We start from the raw sequence: 18688 nt of genomic DNA, 5'->3' as shown, positions 1-18688 counted from the left end.
ATTGTGTGGTGCTGGTACTCTGATGGCCAAAGTTAGATGTTTTGTTACTTCTATTTCCAGACTATTTTATTAAGAGAAACCATACATAGCCAAAAGGATGAAATCAGTATCTATACCTACATATACAACTATTATGTTTGATGCAGTAGTAAGTTATCGTGCCATATTCCCTTTTTACTTCATAGGTGCCCATCCCATCTCTGGCACATATTCTTGAGCGGCTTAGTTTGCTTTTTATACCTAAGATTCGCTTCTCTGTTATTTATATCGTCGTTATATCAACATATTTTACATTAATAGCATACAAGACGATATTAAGTTGTAATATGCAAACAGGTAGCCGAGGAAGAGATGCTACTAAATCTCAGATGCAACCAGACGGTGCTAAGGTGTATATGTGTGAAATAATTGCTCGGAAAGAAGGGTTGTGGAATCTCCAAAGCAACTTAGAATACAACCTTTAGCTCACGTCTGTATGTGGTTGCTGGTAAGTTATGGCTCTACGGACATACAGTGATACCCGTCTTTATCTGAATCCAGGCGAGGTAGTGGGTGACCTTAGCATATACCCCGGGAGTGTCCACACCGGCGCAACCGTAGCCCCAGGACACAACCCCCACGAGATAATACCTCCCGTCTTCTCCCTTCCAAGCCAGAGGACCTCCAGAATCTCCTTGGCAGGCATCGTGGTTGTGCTTGTAGGTGCAGATCATGTTTGAGGTCACGACGTTCCCTAGGTAGCCTTGGCAGTCTGCAGTGAACATCAGGGGAAGCTCCACCTCCTGTAGCACCTCGCTGAATGATCCTCCAGAGGACGTCGCACCCCAGCCAGTTACGATCCCGTTCTGTCCCTCGAGTTTCTGTGGTGTGACGGAACAGGGCAGGCAGATTGGTTTCACGCCGTTACTGTAGGTCACTGCCTCACTCAGTTCCAGGAGAGCTATGTCGTTGTTCACCGTCTGCCTGTCGTAGGCCTCGTGTATGATGACTTTGGAGACCTGCGCTGTAATGGTGTACCGTGTCGGTCTGGTCGGGTCTCTCCAATGGTCTCCAAGTGTGACGTAGATCTGATCCATGGGGTAGTGTGCAGCGCAGTGGGCAGCCGTCACTACCCAGCGATCGGCAATCAGCACTCCGCCGCAAAATAGCGCGTTGATCACCTTGTTGCGAACGGCTGCCTGCCACGGCCACTCGTTCTGCCCAGCATCCTGGCCGTTTACAATCCTGGATGGATTTTTCAGGCCGCACTGCCCTGTCTGTGGCGAAGACGTAGGAGGTCGGGGACGAGTGGTGCCTGATCTGAGGAATTACAGAAGACTTAGTTAATACCTGGAGAGTTGTAGGTAGCAGACAGGCCAACTACAACGTGTTTATTCTAACCTGACGAACGTCCCTAGCCCCTTGCAGCGCAGCTGATGGCCGCGTGTAGTCAGTTGATTTAACCAGCAACCAGGGAGACTCATTCCTACCTCATAACTCAGAATTTCATGCAACCACAAATTAGCATGCAATTTGTGGGAGTGCCCCAGTTCTGTTCGATGAAGACAAACCGACTAGTGGTTGTCTAAGTGAAAAATACGCACTGACTGAAAAAAAAAAAAAAAAAAAAAAACACTCAATGCACTGATGTATTTTTTAGATGGGGATGAATCTTAAGGAACTACCCCGTCCCTCTGTCACGCACTAGCATGCTTCAGACATGATGTGCTTCACCCCTGTAGACTTCAGCAACTTTAGCCAAGTACACCACACCACACCACACCAAACCACACACATCACACCAAACCATACCACACCACACCACACCACACCACACCACACCATACCACACTACACCATACATCATACCACACCACACCACACCACCCAACACACCACAACACACCAAACAACGCCACACCACACACCATACCATTCCACACCACACACCATACCACTCTCACAACATACCACACCACACAATATCACCCTCCCACCACACATTACACCAGGCATGGGTCCAAGTACATGTGCCAGTACTTGTGAACAAGTACAAGTACTGAAGAAAAGTACAAGTACAGAAGATTTGCCTAGTACTTAAGTCCAAGTGCTTGACAGTGTACTTAAGTAAAAGTACATTTCAACAGATTATCTATTATTTTTTATAGACATGTTTATTTCAATTTCAGTAACAAATATCTAGTGAAGAAGCATATTATGGTAATATAATACAGTGATCTTACTAAAATGAATATAGTTAAGCCCCCCCCAAAAGTACCTATCTGTGTAGTTCTCAGATTTTAGACAGTGAACCTCGGGCCACAGCGCCTAAGGGAGGTGAAGATCTACCTACAGGGCGGCAAGAGATGCCCATAGGGCTTTGTGAGTGAAGGTGATCAGAAGTGGGCCAACTCGCAGGTAAAGGTAATGATACAAATTCTAGTCAATTTTCTAGTTTAACTGATAATACAAATTTTAATAATACAAAATAGATTTGCGCTATAAACGAGAAGTGTGATACTTGCAGTTTAGAAAAATATGCAAGCAAATTATAATTTCCTTAGTTTGAATTTAATGATTTGCCTAGTAAGCAATAATGTCGGAAAATTAAACATTAACAAATACTGTACTAAGCTCAACCTGTGAGAGGTCCAGGTGGATGGTGCATTTAATGCCCACATTGTGAAACGTTTGTGGTTGCTCTAAAACTGTCAATTACAGAAGTTAAAGTTTGCAACTTGTTACAGGGCAGGTTATCACACATTTATTTGCCTTGTTTGAACACCAAAAATCCACATTTGACCAAACTCTTTATGTCTTAAAACAGTTTGCTGAGCCGTGTTCTGACAAATTTGTATTTATAGGCCAAAGTGCAGTTAGCCACGCCAGTGGCCATATGACAAAACCTCAACACAAAATGGTGGTCAGGTCATCGTTGGTGTTCAATATGAAAGTCAATCTTGGAATATGTACAGTACAATATCCAGTTAATTTCAATGCTTATAGATAGTAACACATGAAAATTTCTCAACTTTTTTATTAAAAAACCCTCCCCGCCCCCATGGGTAGTGGCATTCAGCTGGATACACCAGGCACGTAAGAGTTAACTGGTCATCCAAATTTGCTTTTCAAAGTACTGATACCATTACCAATACTGTACTAGCTACCTGTAGGACTTATCACTGGATTTCACAAACATCATAGACTCAAAATTCTTGTCTGCAAGCTGATATCTGTGCGGGCGGAAGATTTTTCCAGCGATGCTGAAGATCCTTTCCACAGGTGCAGAAGAAGCAGAGACAGATAGGTATTTTTGTGCCATCTTTGCTAGAGTTGGAAATGTCTCCATGTGCTCCTTTCAGTATACTAGTAGGCTACATCCCTTTCATCAGAAATGCATGGCTGACTCAGGTATCTTTGAATTTCAGTATTAATGGACTCCTGCACCTCTGTTACAGCTGTTGATTGTTGAGCTGGGGTGGCCATAAAACTTAACAGTTCTTCCTCTTTGGTTCAGAATTCCCTGAACTGGGCCCTGGATTATCTTCTGGAAGTTCTGTGCCGGGATTCATACTTGCAGGAACTGTAGCTTCTTTGGCCATAAACTGTGCTGTAGTTATGACAGAGGACTTCAGGTTCGCCTTTTCCTCCTCTTCAGAACATCAATCCATTTTAAACCTTGGTTCAAATATGGTTGCCAGTTAATATATTTTTCGATCTTCATTCAGCTGTAGGTGTTTCTGTACTGACTTCCTCAGTTCAAATACCAGAGCACTATTATACTTTGACTGCATCTGCTCTAGGTGAAACTTGAGCCCCCGTACACAAGGAATAACTAGACTTGAGGAAACAGAGTTCTGTCGTTGGGCACAGTCAGTGACCTCCTCAAATGGTTCAAAAATTTCTAGCACATCTTGAAGAATATTTTGATCATATGCTCCAAGGGTTGGGGCACCATCCAAACTACTTAGCTTTTCTTCTGGCCCTCGCAAAACAGATCTGATCATCTTCACCTGTGAATTCCAGCGAGTGGCACAACCTGATCTATTTTTTTTTTCTCCTTCCAGAACATCTGTGGCTATTGTTGACCTATGCACAAAAGATACCAATTTTGATGCTTTGCTGAGTGTAATATTTAAGTGTCCTGCATCTTTTAGGCTATCTTTTACCACCAACTGCAATGTATGAGCAAAGCAGGAGTTATGCTCAGTTGCTAATTCTTCAAACAGTTCAGCAGAATCAGCACCATCAAAATCATCAAGATCATCATCTTCCAAGTCAGTGTCATCATTTGTGTCAGTAGTGGTATCGGGGAATCCTGGCGTGTTGGCATCTGATAGCGAGGGTCAGCTGCAATAAGTAAACCACTAAAGTAAGGGCTGTCTACAACAGAAAAAGGCACAAGATCACATGCCACAAAGAGCACTAGTGCATCATCAAGTTACTTTTGACGAGCATCGTGTGTCGCACATTTCTTTGGGTCTGACACTGTAACAAAGCATTCCGTGGTTGACTGGCTAGTCCCAGTAGTGTTGACACGAGTGCTGACTTTCCTCTCATATAAAGCACTGTGTTTCCGCTGAAACAAAGGGAAAAATAACTATTAAGATGCACATATATTAAGTATATATATATATATATATATATATATATATATATATATATATATATATATATATATATATATATATATATATATCTGACAACTTTATTGTCATTAACCTAATCTGACAACCTAACCTAACCTTGGGGCTGTCGCCCCACCCCCTCGCCGGTCTTAAAAATGATGTAGATAATATCAAATTTATAAAAAATACAGCTGGGGAGTGAAAAACAGGTTGAACCTCGTGCATGTAAGAAAGTAGAGGCAGTGAAAGGGTAAACTCGTCTGCGAAAGTCATTGGAAGTCCTACAATATTATTTTAGAATTTAATATTGTTAAAAACTCCCTAAAACTTTGAAAAACACCTAGAAAATAAAATAAAAGCCGGCTGCAGGCGGGCTTACTTTTTGTCTGCCCCATGTGCATAGAAGGAAGCTGGATTACTCATTGGGTATTATACAAATTCTTCTTTTAGTTGGCGGGGGGTGTTGGTGCTACTATTACTAATACTACTTGTTAACCTTAGCAAGCTGTGCTTACTTTCATATGTTTGTAAAGGTTGGATGTAACATTTTTGCAGCTTGATATATCAATATCACACTGCTTGCAGACTGTCTTGAATGTTCCAGTAGTATATCCTGGTAATTTCAAGTGGCTCCATATGCCTGAATCCTTAGGTGATGCCATGATGCCACTCGTAGTGCTATAAATGGTGGCTACTGAAAGACTAAACTACAGTAGTGACCAGGTTGCAGACAGGAAGAAAGTCTACATGTTGTTGCCTGTTCAGTCTTGAAGTGTGTGCACCAGAGTTGCCAGATAGTACTACTACCCTACAGTAGTAGCTACAATGGAAATAATAGAATTACCACTAGTATTTAATAATTGACAGACATACTGTTTAGTAAAGCAAACAGTACAACTAAAAAAAACTTATTATAATTTGCTTAATGTCATAGTTAAAACAGTTATTGTTATTAAATTACAGTGTACTTATGCAATGTACCTTATATGATTATTACTGTACTGTACTGGAAAAGTACTTAAAAGTACTTGATTTTTCAAGTACATTTGGCCCAAGTACAAGTACACTGATTTTTAAAATCTCAAGTACAAATACTCAAAATTTTGTACTTAAGTGGAAATACAAGTACAAGTACTCAAAAGTTTGTAAAGTCCAAGTACAAGCACAAGTACTTGTACGTGGAACCAAGCCTGCATCACACCTCACAACACACCATACTACCCTGTCACACACCACACAAAATCACCTCCGCACACCACATCACACCTCACCACACACCACACCACCCTCTCATGCCACACAAAATCACCTTCGCACACCACACCACAGCTCACAACACGCCATACCACCCTGTCACACATCACACAAAATCACCAATATGTAGGCATTATATAGGCACTAGTATATATCTCATATCACAATGTGCAGGATGTAGTGTCTGCAGGAGACATACACAGCTTCTCAGTAGGAATGTCAATCCACATAATGTATATCCACAATCTGGTTGTCCCGGACTAATCAGGAATGCCAAACAGCTCTGATCATGTGCCGGAAACATGACCGACACACACACACACACACACACACACACACACACACACACACACACACACACACACACACACACACACACACACACACACACACACACACACACACACACAGACGCGCGCGCGCGCACATTCGTGCGCACACGTATGCCCACACACTTTAGCTGGAAGCCAGAGGGGGATATAAGTCCCAAATCACGTGTAGGAAGATTAGAGAACCTGAGAGACAGCCTGAGAGAAGAGGTTAGAGAGGGCCCAAAAATACGATCAAGGGCGGAAGACAGAGATGGGGTTAGCTAGGAGGTTTTGCCATCACGCTACGTTACGTTGTCAATCACGCGTCGATATAACTGTGTACAATTAACTCCGTAACCCAAGAGTGCTCTGTAACTCACCTCGCTTGTGATACACAAAGGGAGAAGGTGAGAAAGAGAGGCGTACCTTTTCACTCTAGTCGACGGCACATCATTTTACTAAGCAACGGCAAGTTCGAGCCATACGACGCCTCACGACCTTATAATGGTGGTACTTGGACAATTTACAACCAACCTCCCTATCTCTCTACGTCTGTCTACGGCGACTTCCATCGATACTGGCAGCAGCGGTGAGCAATGGTAAACTACGATAAACTACTCTCATCGATATTCCCACACCACACCACACCACGCCTCACAACACACCACACCACCATCTCATATACCACACAAAATCGCCCTCCCACTACACACCACACCTTACAACACACCACACCGCCCTCTCACACACCACACCAAATCACCTTCCCACACCACACCTGGCACCATACCATGGGGCAGGTCATTAACAGAAGGGCCCTGATACTTAGTTACATGTCTATCCTACCCTTGTTACCATTAAAGGATTGTTTTCAGCTTTGGAAGGATATTTAGCAGTGAATGGGTTGATGAAGGCTGTATCTATTTTCTGGAGAGAGACGCCTTCATGTGGTGATACCGAAGGGGAGGAGGGAGATGTTGCTCGGGTATACTGGTCCCCCTCAGTTCCCTCTCTAACCTCCGAGAGGAGGATGGTGGACTAAGGTCATACCGATGCCACCACGTGAAGGTGTCTCTCTCCAGCGCCAGAATACAGGGTGGAGAGGAAGGTGAGTGAGAGACTAACAAGGAGAGTGTATGTGAGCTAGGTGGAGGGGACGAGAGAGGTGGGGAGACCGAGGATGAGATGGGGGAATGAAGTGGAGAAGTATATGAGAGAGAGGGGGTGGGGTTATGAGTTAGGCGGAGGGCAGGAAACAGGGCGACATGGAGGCGATTTGTTTGTGGCCATCCCTTACGGTATTAAGGCGTATGGCTATAGACAGACAATATATAACTCTCCTCATTTACTCCCTCTGGCCATCTCTCGTGCGTTACGGGCACGGCTCAGTCAGTGTCATTGTCAATGCCTGCTCTGCATAATGTATTCACTTCCTACTCTCATTGTCACACTTGGCCAAGACTAGCAGACTGAGCCAAAGGAGTTTCTAGTAGAGCGCTATTTACGGACCATCCTGTACTGTATACAAAATTAAGGGCTGGATTCTGAGCAGCACTGGAGGCTTCGTAGCACCCTTTTCTCTACGATTTATTTTGCATATTACACCTTATCATCATCGCGTATGGTATTCATGTCGTTTAATATCGACATAATTTGCACCAACAATACACAAGAGGATCTATCTATCTATATACCTAGGCTGCTTCCCTCAAGGATAGGCAGGTAGCCCAGACAGGACCACACACTCATATATATTTTTTATTTTTATTTTTTTTATGTGTCCGACCCTGTACATAGGCTTCACAGCCTGCTCCCAAGGCCCAGTAGTCCTCCTGCTTACCATACACCTCTACATGTCACCATTTCGGCGCTAACACCTACCGTCCATATTGAATACATGCTAGGGCTGTCTCATACAGGACTGGTGTATTGGTATTAGCGGGGGTAGTTACTCATCTAAACACTCACATTAACTCGTATCATAGCCCCAAGGGAAGAAGGGACAGATCCTCACCGCACCACACCGCACGAGAGTCAACTGCGCAGTTTAAGCAGCGACATCCTCAGCAGGGCCCGACAGAGGAGCTGGTTTACCCCTGCCACATCATAGTGGACCCATCCCCTTACCCGCACCTGACCTGACCAGATGCGGGAGAATATCCCCTCAAGGGATATTGATGTATAAGATGCAGATAAAATCGCTTAGGTAGAGATGTTACGAAGCCTGCTATGCTGTGTACAATAGGGTTCAATGATTTATGCATTTCACGGTATCTTGTGTGTTGCAGGGGCAGCTGAGTATGTTGGTGTGGGCGTGTGTCACAGTGAAATTAGAAAATGGAGAGATAATCCACACTAAACGTTGATAACGTTGAATAAGCCGTCCCCACAAAGTGCAATAAATCTCTCGGTGCAGTGGAAGAGGAGGGTTATGCAATGCACCATCTTGTATGAAAAAAAAAGTCATATATACAACTGAGGCAAAGGACATATACAAGTACAGTACCTCGCCATGGCCGTCAGAATACAGGAGAATCCATTGTTTCTGTAGGGGAATATTTTGACGCTAGTGATGAAGGTGGCCACGAAACGGTTTGAATTCAGGGTGACATCAATGTATCCGCCCCCACAGTAGGAGATCCCGTCGCTGAGATTGTCCAAGCCATTCTGGGATATGGTCAAACGGTCCATCTGGCACAGGGGACTGCTGTAAACGTTGAAAATTGGGCAGTAGACGCGTATAACTGTGTTTATGGGTGCCTGAGCTACCCAGCGGCAGTATAGTGGGCTGGGATAGGCGTAGGGATAGTTAGGGAGGTTAAGGGAACGGACTGGCCCGCTTGTAAGGTCACAGAGCTTGTCCCGCACGAGAAAGAGCGTGGTTGAATCTTAGCCTCCTCCTCTGGTAAGATTTTGGCTTCTTCCCCAGGTAAGATCTTAGCAGCCTCATCCCTTGGTAAGAGCTTGGCTTCTTCCCCTGGTAAGATCTTGGCATCCGCTGATAAAATCTTGGCATCCGCTGGTAAGATATTAACCTCTACCACAACCCCCGCCATCGCCACCAAAACACATTGATATAGCCTTAACATCGTCAACACGAGTCGGAGGTGCGTTTAGAACTGGCGCAAAATATGTCATGACACTCCGTATATTAGTGTCAGCTCGCCCTACACCGGTACTCATAATTTACAAGTTTCTCTCAGTCATTCGTGCACATTTCACTGGAGTTCGATTTCACTAAAGTTCAATGCGTTTCAGATTGGCGCAAAATCGGTCATGACAGTTCTTATATTAGGGTCTATTCTCCCCAGAACGGTACAGTTTTCCTCCCTGACATTTTCACATACTTCACTAACGTTCAGTGTGTTCGGACAGTGCCACACCTGGGTCATAACCTACTTTATATCATTGCCTATTCGTCCCACTCCGGTGTCAGTAATATAGTACTCGTATTTCCTGTCCCGTTATTCGCACACATTTCACTAATTACACCACAGAGGTTTTAATAGATTTTCAGCTTTTGGTGTGTGAATGTGTGTTGGTTCGGTGTACAAAGATTCTAATGAAGGTATTGATGGTGCCAGACTGAGTGCAGGTAAGGCTCAACACCTGTGCACACATACATACACCTTTAACCCCCCCCTCTCTCTCTCTCTCTCTCTCTCTCTCCTATAAACTGCAGCACCTGATGGGACTGGGCAATTTCTGGAACTTAATTACTAGTTTCTGGTTGTAGGAAATTCGATGAGGCTTGGTTATGAGGCACGAATGAGTCTCCTTGGTTACTATGCATCATGTTCGGCCAAACTTTATTCTTTCATGCAAGGAAGCAGGAATCAAAGCCCAGAAGCCTGCAAGATTGTTTCCTCCAAGAAGATGATATAAACAAGATAACAGAGAGCCAAATTCAAGATCCCTTCATTTCGAGATGCCTGGACACACTGCGTTCGGAAGACTGGAGATCATAGGCAGAAGGAAATACAGACAGAAGACAGTTCCAGAGCTGACCTGTTGCATATATGAAGGACCGGTAGTAATGGTTAACCCTTGCATTAGAGGGTTGGACATGCATGAATGGAGACGTGTTGAGAGAGAGAGAGAGAGAGAGAGAGAGAGAGAGAGAGAGAGAGAGAGAGAGAGAGAGAGAGAGAAGGCAATAAACGGATTCTTTTTCTCTCGCTGCAAAAAAAGTTAACACAAATATTACAGATTTTAGAAACACACACACACACACACACACACACACACACACACCAAAACTCCCCCCCCTCTCTCTCTCTCTCTCTCTCTCACAAACAAGCTTATCTTACAGTTCGGCTGTGTGTGTGTGTGTTTGTGTATATATTATATATATATATATATATATATATATATATATATATATATATATATATATATATCATCATCATCATCATCATCATCATCATCATCATCCATGTGTGTGTGTGTGTGTGTGTGTGTGTGTGTGTAATTACGTAGGTGAAGCTTACAATTTATGAGTTAGATGTGTGTGTGTGTGTGTGTGTGTGTGTGTGTGTGTGTGTGTGTGTAATTACGTAGGTGAAGCTTACAATTTATGAGTTAGATGTGTGTGTGTGTGTGTGTGTGTGTGTGTGTGTGTGTGTGTGTGTGTGTGTGTGTGTGTGTGTGTGTGTGTGTGTATTATAAATGTCTCTAAAATATCGAATGATAAAGAAAGTCAGAGAGAGTGAAGAAGGAGAAGGGAGGTGAGGGGGAGGAAGGAGTTGAAGGGGAGTGAGGAGGAGAAAGGGGGTGGAGGGGAGGGAGGAGGTAAAAGGGCAAGGTAGGAGGGGAGAGAGAGAAGGGAGGGGTGAGGGGGACGGAGGAGGGGATGGAGAGTGAAAGACGGGGTAAGAGGGGAAGGAGAGAGGGGGGGATGGAGGGGGATGGTGGAAATGTGCCTTCCAGGGAGGAGGATGGAGCAGAGGGGATAAGAATGGAAAGGCGGAAAGACAAGGAGGAAAAGGAGGAAAAGAGAAAGAGAGGGGTTGAGGACAGGAGGGGGAGGAGGAAGAAGAGGTGTGAAGGGAGGGGGGCGGTGGAGACAGGGAAGTTGGTGGAGGGGAGGGAACTAGTGGGGGGAGGGAGGGAGGGGAAGGGAACCAGTGGAAGCAAGGAATTTGGGGCAGGTGGAATCTGTCTGCTTTGGGTCAGTTTGGCTTGAACGGTGATTGGTTAGGGAGCTCGGCGATTTGGGTAAGAGTTTGTCGTTTTCCATCCCATTAACTGCTTATATGATACTAATTTTTGATGATATTTTAAACACGCTGAGTATTTCGGTAGCTTACTCAGATAATTGAAGACGTAATAGTAGAAAATAGGATAACAGCTGTATGTGTGTGTGTGTGTGTGTGTGTGTGTGTGTGTGTGTGTGTGTGTGTGTGTGTGTGTGTGTGTGTGTGTGTGTGTGTGTGTGTGTGTGTGTGTGTGTGTGTGTGTGTGTGTGTGTGCTTGTGGGTGTGTGTGCTTGTGGGTGTGTATGCGTGCGTGTGTGCGCGTGCGTGTGTGCGCGTGCGTGTGTGCGCGTGCGTGTGTGTGTGTGTGTGTGTGTGTGTGTGTGTGTGTGTGTGTGTGCGTGCGTGCGTGAGTGCGCGCCAGTCCTCCTCCTCCTCGTCCTCCTCTCAAATTCATCTCTCGTTTCTGTTACTTTTGTTCTATATTTCTTATCGTCTTTCTTTTTCCATCTTATATATAAGGAAAAAGTCAAAACAGTTTTGTAGAATGTATAACTTGTTATTTTCAGAGAGGGAACTTTCGTTACTTCACAAACCTTTCAGGCCTATGACGTTCCTTGGTACTTTTTTCCAACATCCTTCACTACAAAACATATTTCCCAGTTAAATGGAAAAGATATCATTGCAGTTAAGGGGTTAAGTAAAAGTTTTGTTCCTTCGATTAGCTAGAGCGCCTGACATTTTTACCTGACGCTGGCTCGGCACGACTGCCTCAGAACTCCTACTCGGGCCGACGGGTGAGTGGGTGGGGCCAAGGGGACGGGGCACAAGAGAATCAGGCTAACGTTAACGGTATAGCACAACCACAACCATCATTTTGGAGAAAGTATTTAACTGGATACTGATTTGGTATGTCAAAATCTGTTCAATTTATTATTATTATTATTATTATTATTATTATTATTATTATTAGCTTGCTACCTCCACACGGTTTCTCTGGAGAAGTTAGTTATATTAACTTCCACAACTCGGTTTTCAATATTGTATGACGAGTTTTTCACCTGACAAAGATCCCTGGCCCCATTTCAGTTAATGGCCGTGTAGTTAGACTGGAAAAGTAACTCTGACTAATAACCAGGGAGACACATTCCTTGCTTAAGGCCCATCAGGTTCCATGCAACAACTTCAAGATCCCCAGCCTCTTTTCAGTTAGTTTATGGTCATGCATAGTCAGACTGGGAGGGTAATTTTAACAAGTAACCAAGGAGACATTCCTTAGCTAAGGCTCATCAAATTCCACACAATAACTGCATCAAGATCCCTAGCCCCGTTTCAGTTAGTTGATGGCCAAGTATAGTTGGACTGAGAGGGCAATTTTAATTAGTAACCAAGGACACTCATTCACAATAACTTGGTCCATATTTTTAATGTGTAAATTTTTTCACATTACTCATTGCCAGAAAGACAGTGCTATGACTTTACATTCATTCCATAGCACTTCATGACAAGCCTCTTATAATATTACAACTTAGTATTCAAGATGGAGAGATGGAAATTTCAGGCCATGTTAGAGGAAAAGCAGTATAGTAACCAAGGAGACTCATTCCTAACTCTTAACTACGGCTTTTCAAATGCAACGATATCTTCATATTGAGTTGTGGATTATAGGAGCAGGTATATGTAGCTGATGTGGTACTGGAATCATCATCGAGACCTTTCTCACGCCAAGGTAGGGTAATGTAGGGTCCTGCGAGCCAGAAAATACTTGATAGAATGAGATATTGACCAGAATTTGCCCAGCTGAATGACCCACACTCCTATTCACTCACCATTCAAGCCCTTGGAATCCTGGAATCATGGGGTTAAGATGTTATGTCAGAGCAATTGGCCATTATTTAGCAATCTAAATGGTACTACACCAGTTTTACCCTAACGTAACCAAAAATTGCTCTCGATCTTTATTGCTGAACTTTAACAAAATAGGAACACTAGAACATGATGCTAATCATGAAGAAATGCTATGGATAGGATGTAGAGCTATGGTACTGACTTTCTGCCATTGAACAACATGAAATAAACTGCAAAAGGACAAATTTAGGCCTACCTCTTAAACCAAGCCGCCGTACTTTTATCTTGAACTTGACCTAAAATGTCCTGTCTTTGAACTCGATTTTTAAGACTATTCTTTTCACTCTAATTTAATCTAAAAATAACTCCTCATCTTGAAAACTAAGCTGTGACAAAACCCTATCAAAATAAGGTGCTTTGCCCTCTTTGGTTTAAAATGTCTCGGTATCTTGAATTTTGAGTTGTAACAGTAGATGAACACTGATATATGTTGTTAATCATGAAGAGGTTCTGTGGGAAGGGTAACTAGCTATAGCATTATCTTGTTCTGCCACTGAACTTTGTGGAATGGACTGCATGAGGAAAAACCTAGGGCAAGTAGAAGGTAGAAGTAGTAGTGTTATCTACTGTATAATTTTGTCTACTCTAAATGTAAATAATTTGTACTATATTTCTACAATCATTGCAGTGGTATTCGAAAGGTGACCTTGGGTTCGTGTGGTTGTGAACGGAGTATCAAGATTTTCTAGTTCCAGAGGAGCGATGGGAGACTCAATGGAGAACTCAAGAAGCGGAGAGGCCTTGACTGCTTGGAGGAAAGTTGCAAAAGTCTGTTCGGATAAGTACAGTATGGCAGTGCATTTGTATTAATCTACCTTCCCTAAGCGTTTTCAGCTGTTAGTGTAGTCAGTGAAATATGGAGGGTTGAATTGACCAAGGACACTCATTCCTACATTATAACCAAGGGATGAGATGGAGGGATGGGGTGGAGAGAGAAATGAGAGAGGGGTGTGAGTTGTAGGGAGGGCGGTCAAATGGCCGAGGACAGGGCAATGTGGAGGCTGTTTCTGGCCACCCCATATGGGACTGTGTCTGGCAATAGATAGATAACTGAATTTCAAGCAACCACACAGTATTGGTGTGCGAGTGTTAGTTCTGTGTAGTGGAAACAAACTGATTATAGTACCCAAGGAGACTCATTCCTACCTCCATAAGTATAAAGTTAGTGAAATTTTGTGTAGTCACTTGTTGTGCAGGTGGACCAGTTCCATGAGATATCAAACGACAATATAGTTATGCAATAAGAATTTTCTGACGGTAAGATAATTTATTTCAAGGTTAAGAAATTGAAATGAGAGGGAGGTATAATTTATATATATATATATATATATATATATCTATCTATCTATCTATATATATATATATATATATATATATGTATATATATGTATATGTATATATATGTATATGTATATATATGTATATGTATATATATGTATATGTATATATATGTATATATATGTATATGTATATATATATATATATATATATATATATATATATATATATATATATATATATATATATATATATATATATAATAAACCTAACTGCTTTATCCAGCGTGGGAGTAGGCAGAGATAAAGTTTATCTATGTAGGTGCAGTCATAGAAATTTAATGTGGTCCATTTCAGTGGACATGTGAAGAGAATGAAGGCTAACAATGGAGGGTGAGAGGTGTGAATGTTGAGGCCAGAGTTGACAGACTAGAAAAAAAAATGGGATGTAGACGGTGTGACCACAGGGATAAGGGGCTGAATAGAGAGGATGCTAGAGATCAAGCAATATGGAGCCAACATTAGGTGATCAAGGCTTTATAACTGAACGATTGAAGGAAATGATGGCTAATTCCCCCTGTTTTTCTGAACCGTGCCTCATCCCATCCATAGGTGGGTAATAAAGAGGCTGAGATAGAAATAGCTACTCCCCTTATTGTATCTTCTCTATTCTTGCTTTCTGCACCCTGCCTCACACCATCATTAGGGATGAAGGAAAATTAAGATTGTCACCGGATGGTTCATATACTTTTTGCACTAGCTTAGCTTGACTGGGGAAGTAGCATCATACGGTAAAGAAATAGATGCACTGGTTACTATGCACATTTTGATGTGCATGTTTATCAGTGAGAAAAACTTGTTTACTAGATCCCTTAACACAGTTGTGGGTTCTAGTTTATCTGCACGTGAATCTGGGGGACTTCAGGCTAAAATTACCCTTCTGCAGTCCATCGTCGTCCTCTTGAGGCATAAGTATGTTCCTGTATGACAAGAGTATTAACTGATAAACTCTTTGAGTTATGTCCTTCAACATAAGAGTCAACTAGTGTTGGGGTAGCACTGTCATTGTAGTTTAAGGGTTAATGAGTTATAAAGCATATTCGTATTTCAGTGCAGTTGGATGGGAGGGGCAGCTCGATTCCAGAGGAGGCCACCCCTGCTGGAATGGTGTCTGGTGGTAGACATCCACCATCACCACCACCATCTTTGATATGGGGGAGCAATTAAGCTGGATACTAAAATGGTGAGTACCTTTAAATGTGTTATAGCTACTTAATTTAGATGCCAGTCTGTTTAAATAACCTTTGATGGGCCTAGTATATCATATCATTTTGTATTACTATTGTTTATAAAGCCTCCAAAATGCTTGCATGTGTTAGTCTTAGTCACCTAATGGCGGCTCTCCACGCTGCTCGATCTCTTGCAACCTCCCTATTCAGTCCCTCATCCCTGAGATCATACTCTATAGTTTTCTTTAAATCTTGCCACTGTACTATCATTTGCTAATTGCCAGTTGGTTGCAAAACTTGCCTCAAAAGGTGTTGGAAAGTTAGAATGCACTAAAGCATATATTAAAATAGCTTAGGAAGTTAAAGTTGCAAGAGTATAGCTGAAATTTATATAGAGACTTGCTAAATGGAAACAGCTACAGTTGGAGTGTGTATAGTTGAATGGGAAGGCTAACAACCATATCTCCGGAAATTGTTTCCACACCTTCCACTTTATGTATGTTTCATTCTTTACTTTTCTATATTCTCTTAATAACCTTTGGAGACTTGGAATAGGTTGGATATAGCAATCAATACCCCTTCACTAAAGAAAATATTTCCTAAACTGGATAAAATAATTGGGTGTTAGCAGGAGTGAATTAAAGCAAATGACACGATTCTGTGTTAAACCAAAGTCAGCTTGAGATCCATGCATTTGAAAGGAACAGGAGTGGTGTGATAGTAAAGCCTTGTCTTTTGATGTGGTTATTTTCTAAGTTTCATTGGTAGCTTTAACTTCTTGACTCAGATTTTGATTTTAGTAATGCTATTTTCAGACGATTTTCTTTACCATACACCTTTGGAATGGGAGACATGGCCTTCCTTAACCCCGTCACAGCTGAAGATCCTCCCTAAGTTGAAAAATTGCCTAGTGGTAGCAATTGTAAACCCATATCGGATTTAAGGCTCTAGATGTATACCTCAGTCTGAAGTTATCTCTAGGCCCGTTTGAAATATGAACTAGGTGGATTGCAGGCTTAAATTGCACCTCTCATGCAGCCCACCCTCCTCCTTTCATGGAATAGGGAGTTAGTTGAGGGATTTTTCTCTAACCAGGCAGTTAAGCAGCTCTTTTATATCAGGCCTAACATATGGGTTCTCTTTAGCTCCTTCTTTTTAACTACTTTCATAAAAAAAAAAAAAAAATAGTCCTGCCCATGAATTTCCTTCTGCCTGTGACTGGCTTTCCTTCTGCCTGTGTCTGGCTTTCCTTCTGCCTGTGTCTGGCATTACCTTGACTGACTTTCTGCCCGTGTCATGCTTTCCTTCTGCCTGTGTCTGGCTTTCCTTTGACTGACTTTCTGCCTGTGACTGGCTTTCCTTTTGGCTGTGATTGACTTTCCTTCTGCCTGTGACTGACTTTCCTTCTGCCTGTGACTTTCCTTCTGCCTGTGATTGGCTTTCCTTCTGCCTGTGACTGGCTTTCCTTGTCCCTGTGACTGGCTTTCCTTCTGCCTGTGACTGACTTTCCTTCTGCCTGTGACTGACTTTCCTTCTGCCTGTGACTGACTTTCCTTCTGCCTGTGACTGGCTTTCCTTCTGCCTGTGACTGGCTTTCCTTCTGCCTGTGACTGGCTTTCCTTCTGCCTGTGACTGACTTTCCTTCTGCCTGTGACTGACTTTCCTTCCTTCTGTCTGTGACTGACTTTCCTTCTGCCTGTGATCGTTTCCTTCTGCCTTTGACTGTTTCCTTTTGCCAGTGACTGAATAACTGTCCTTTTACTAGTGACTGTGAATGCCATTTCCTTCTGCCAGTGACAGTATTTTAAATGCAGCGTCCAAGCGTCTTCCAATGAATGGATCTTGATTTTGTTCAATTTCTTGGTAAGATTATTTTTTTAAGTGTTCTATTTTTTTTTTTTCATGTAATTCAGACTTAAAAAATACTGTCCCTGTGATTACTTTTTTCTCCTAATTGTATTAGGTTAAATTCGTCTAGAAATATAAAGAGCAATAGATAGACAGATAAAGCACACAGGGAGTATGGTGGATTACCTTTCAGTGTATTTGCAGTGTTTACAGTTCTTGCCTTCAGTGAAAAAAAGTCTTGAACTTAATCAATAAGTATGAAACCTACCTGCCATACACGTGGCAGCTAAGTATTCCTTTGTTACCACCCATTTTTCCATTCCCGGAAAAGTCTTGGCAGCTCCTTAACTGCGGCTTCTACACCCTCATCCCACCACCATGCAACCTTGTTTTGGTGGGCCCATTGTTCATCCATGCTGACTTAGTAACTCTAAAGAAACTGTTTTTGAGAATTATCTAGTGCTCATTGACGCTGACAATAGCTCCCTGTTCACCCACCACTCTTAATAATTATCTCACTATACAGTAGAAGGCATCCCTTACTGCTTGTTTTTTCAACTTTCATATTTATCTCCTGGGTGCGTAGATCCTCTCCTTCACCACCCACTCCATCAGCAACAGGTCACATCAGTAATTTTATGTTGCTGCACACACACTTCTCTTTTTATAACTCTTACAGCCTTCACTAACTTCCTACCAATCCTGCTGACCAGGAAATAATCAGTCTGGCTACTGTTACTCCCAGACTGATACGTAATCAGCCTACTCAGCCTTTTCCTAAAACGCATGTTGCACACAATCATGTTCATTGCCTCCTCAAGCTATGGTATCCTTTCCCCTTCCACATTTCTTGTACCATATGCGCATTCCCTGTGCACCCCTTCATATCCATGAGTTGCAGCACCCACATGACCATTTAAATACCTATCCAAAGTGACAGTCTCATCCCCCATGTCAAATACCCAGAAAATTTGTCCTTTTCTTCATCATCCAAGCCAACGTGCGATGCATGTCAAAATAAATGTACCCAGGAGTTTTCAAAACACTATTTTCCATGCT

The 18688-nt window shown here is 42.6% G+C and overlaps 1 protein-coding gene across 1 annotated transcript in view; it reads right to left on the bottom strand.

The window, feature by feature from the left end:
- Positions 1-410: 410 nt before the first annotated feature.
- Positions 411-18688, bottom strand: part of LOC145390063 (venom serine protease 34-like) — a 34521-nt gene continuing 16243 nt past the window's right edge. The window contains exons 5-8 of the mRNA XM_080265137.1: positions 13922-14045; positions 13197-13215; positions 8679-9011; positions 411-1299 (exon numbers count right to left, since the gene is read on the bottom strand). Coding sequence (XP_080121263.1) covers positions 501-1299; positions 8679-9011; positions 13197-13215; positions 13922-14045 — 1275 coding nt within the window. The 3' untranslated portion in view covers positions 411-500. The remainder of the gene's footprint in view (positions 1300-8678; positions 9012-13196; positions 13216-13921; positions 14046-18688) is intronic.

The sequence above is a fragment of the Coenobita brevimanus genome, unplaced genomic scaffold, assembly GCF_032717465.1.
Source record: "Coenobita brevimanus isolate Jiangsu-jjx unplaced genomic scaffold, ASM3271746v2 jjx.HiC_scaffold_2782, whole genome shotgun sequence".
NCBI classification, from domain to species: Eukaryota; Metazoa; Arthropoda; class Malacostraca; order Decapoda; family Coenobitidae; genus Coenobita; species Coenobita brevimanus.
The sequence above is the reverse complement of the archived record's forward strand: the minus strand, read 5'-3'. Positions and strand labels throughout refer to the sequence as shown.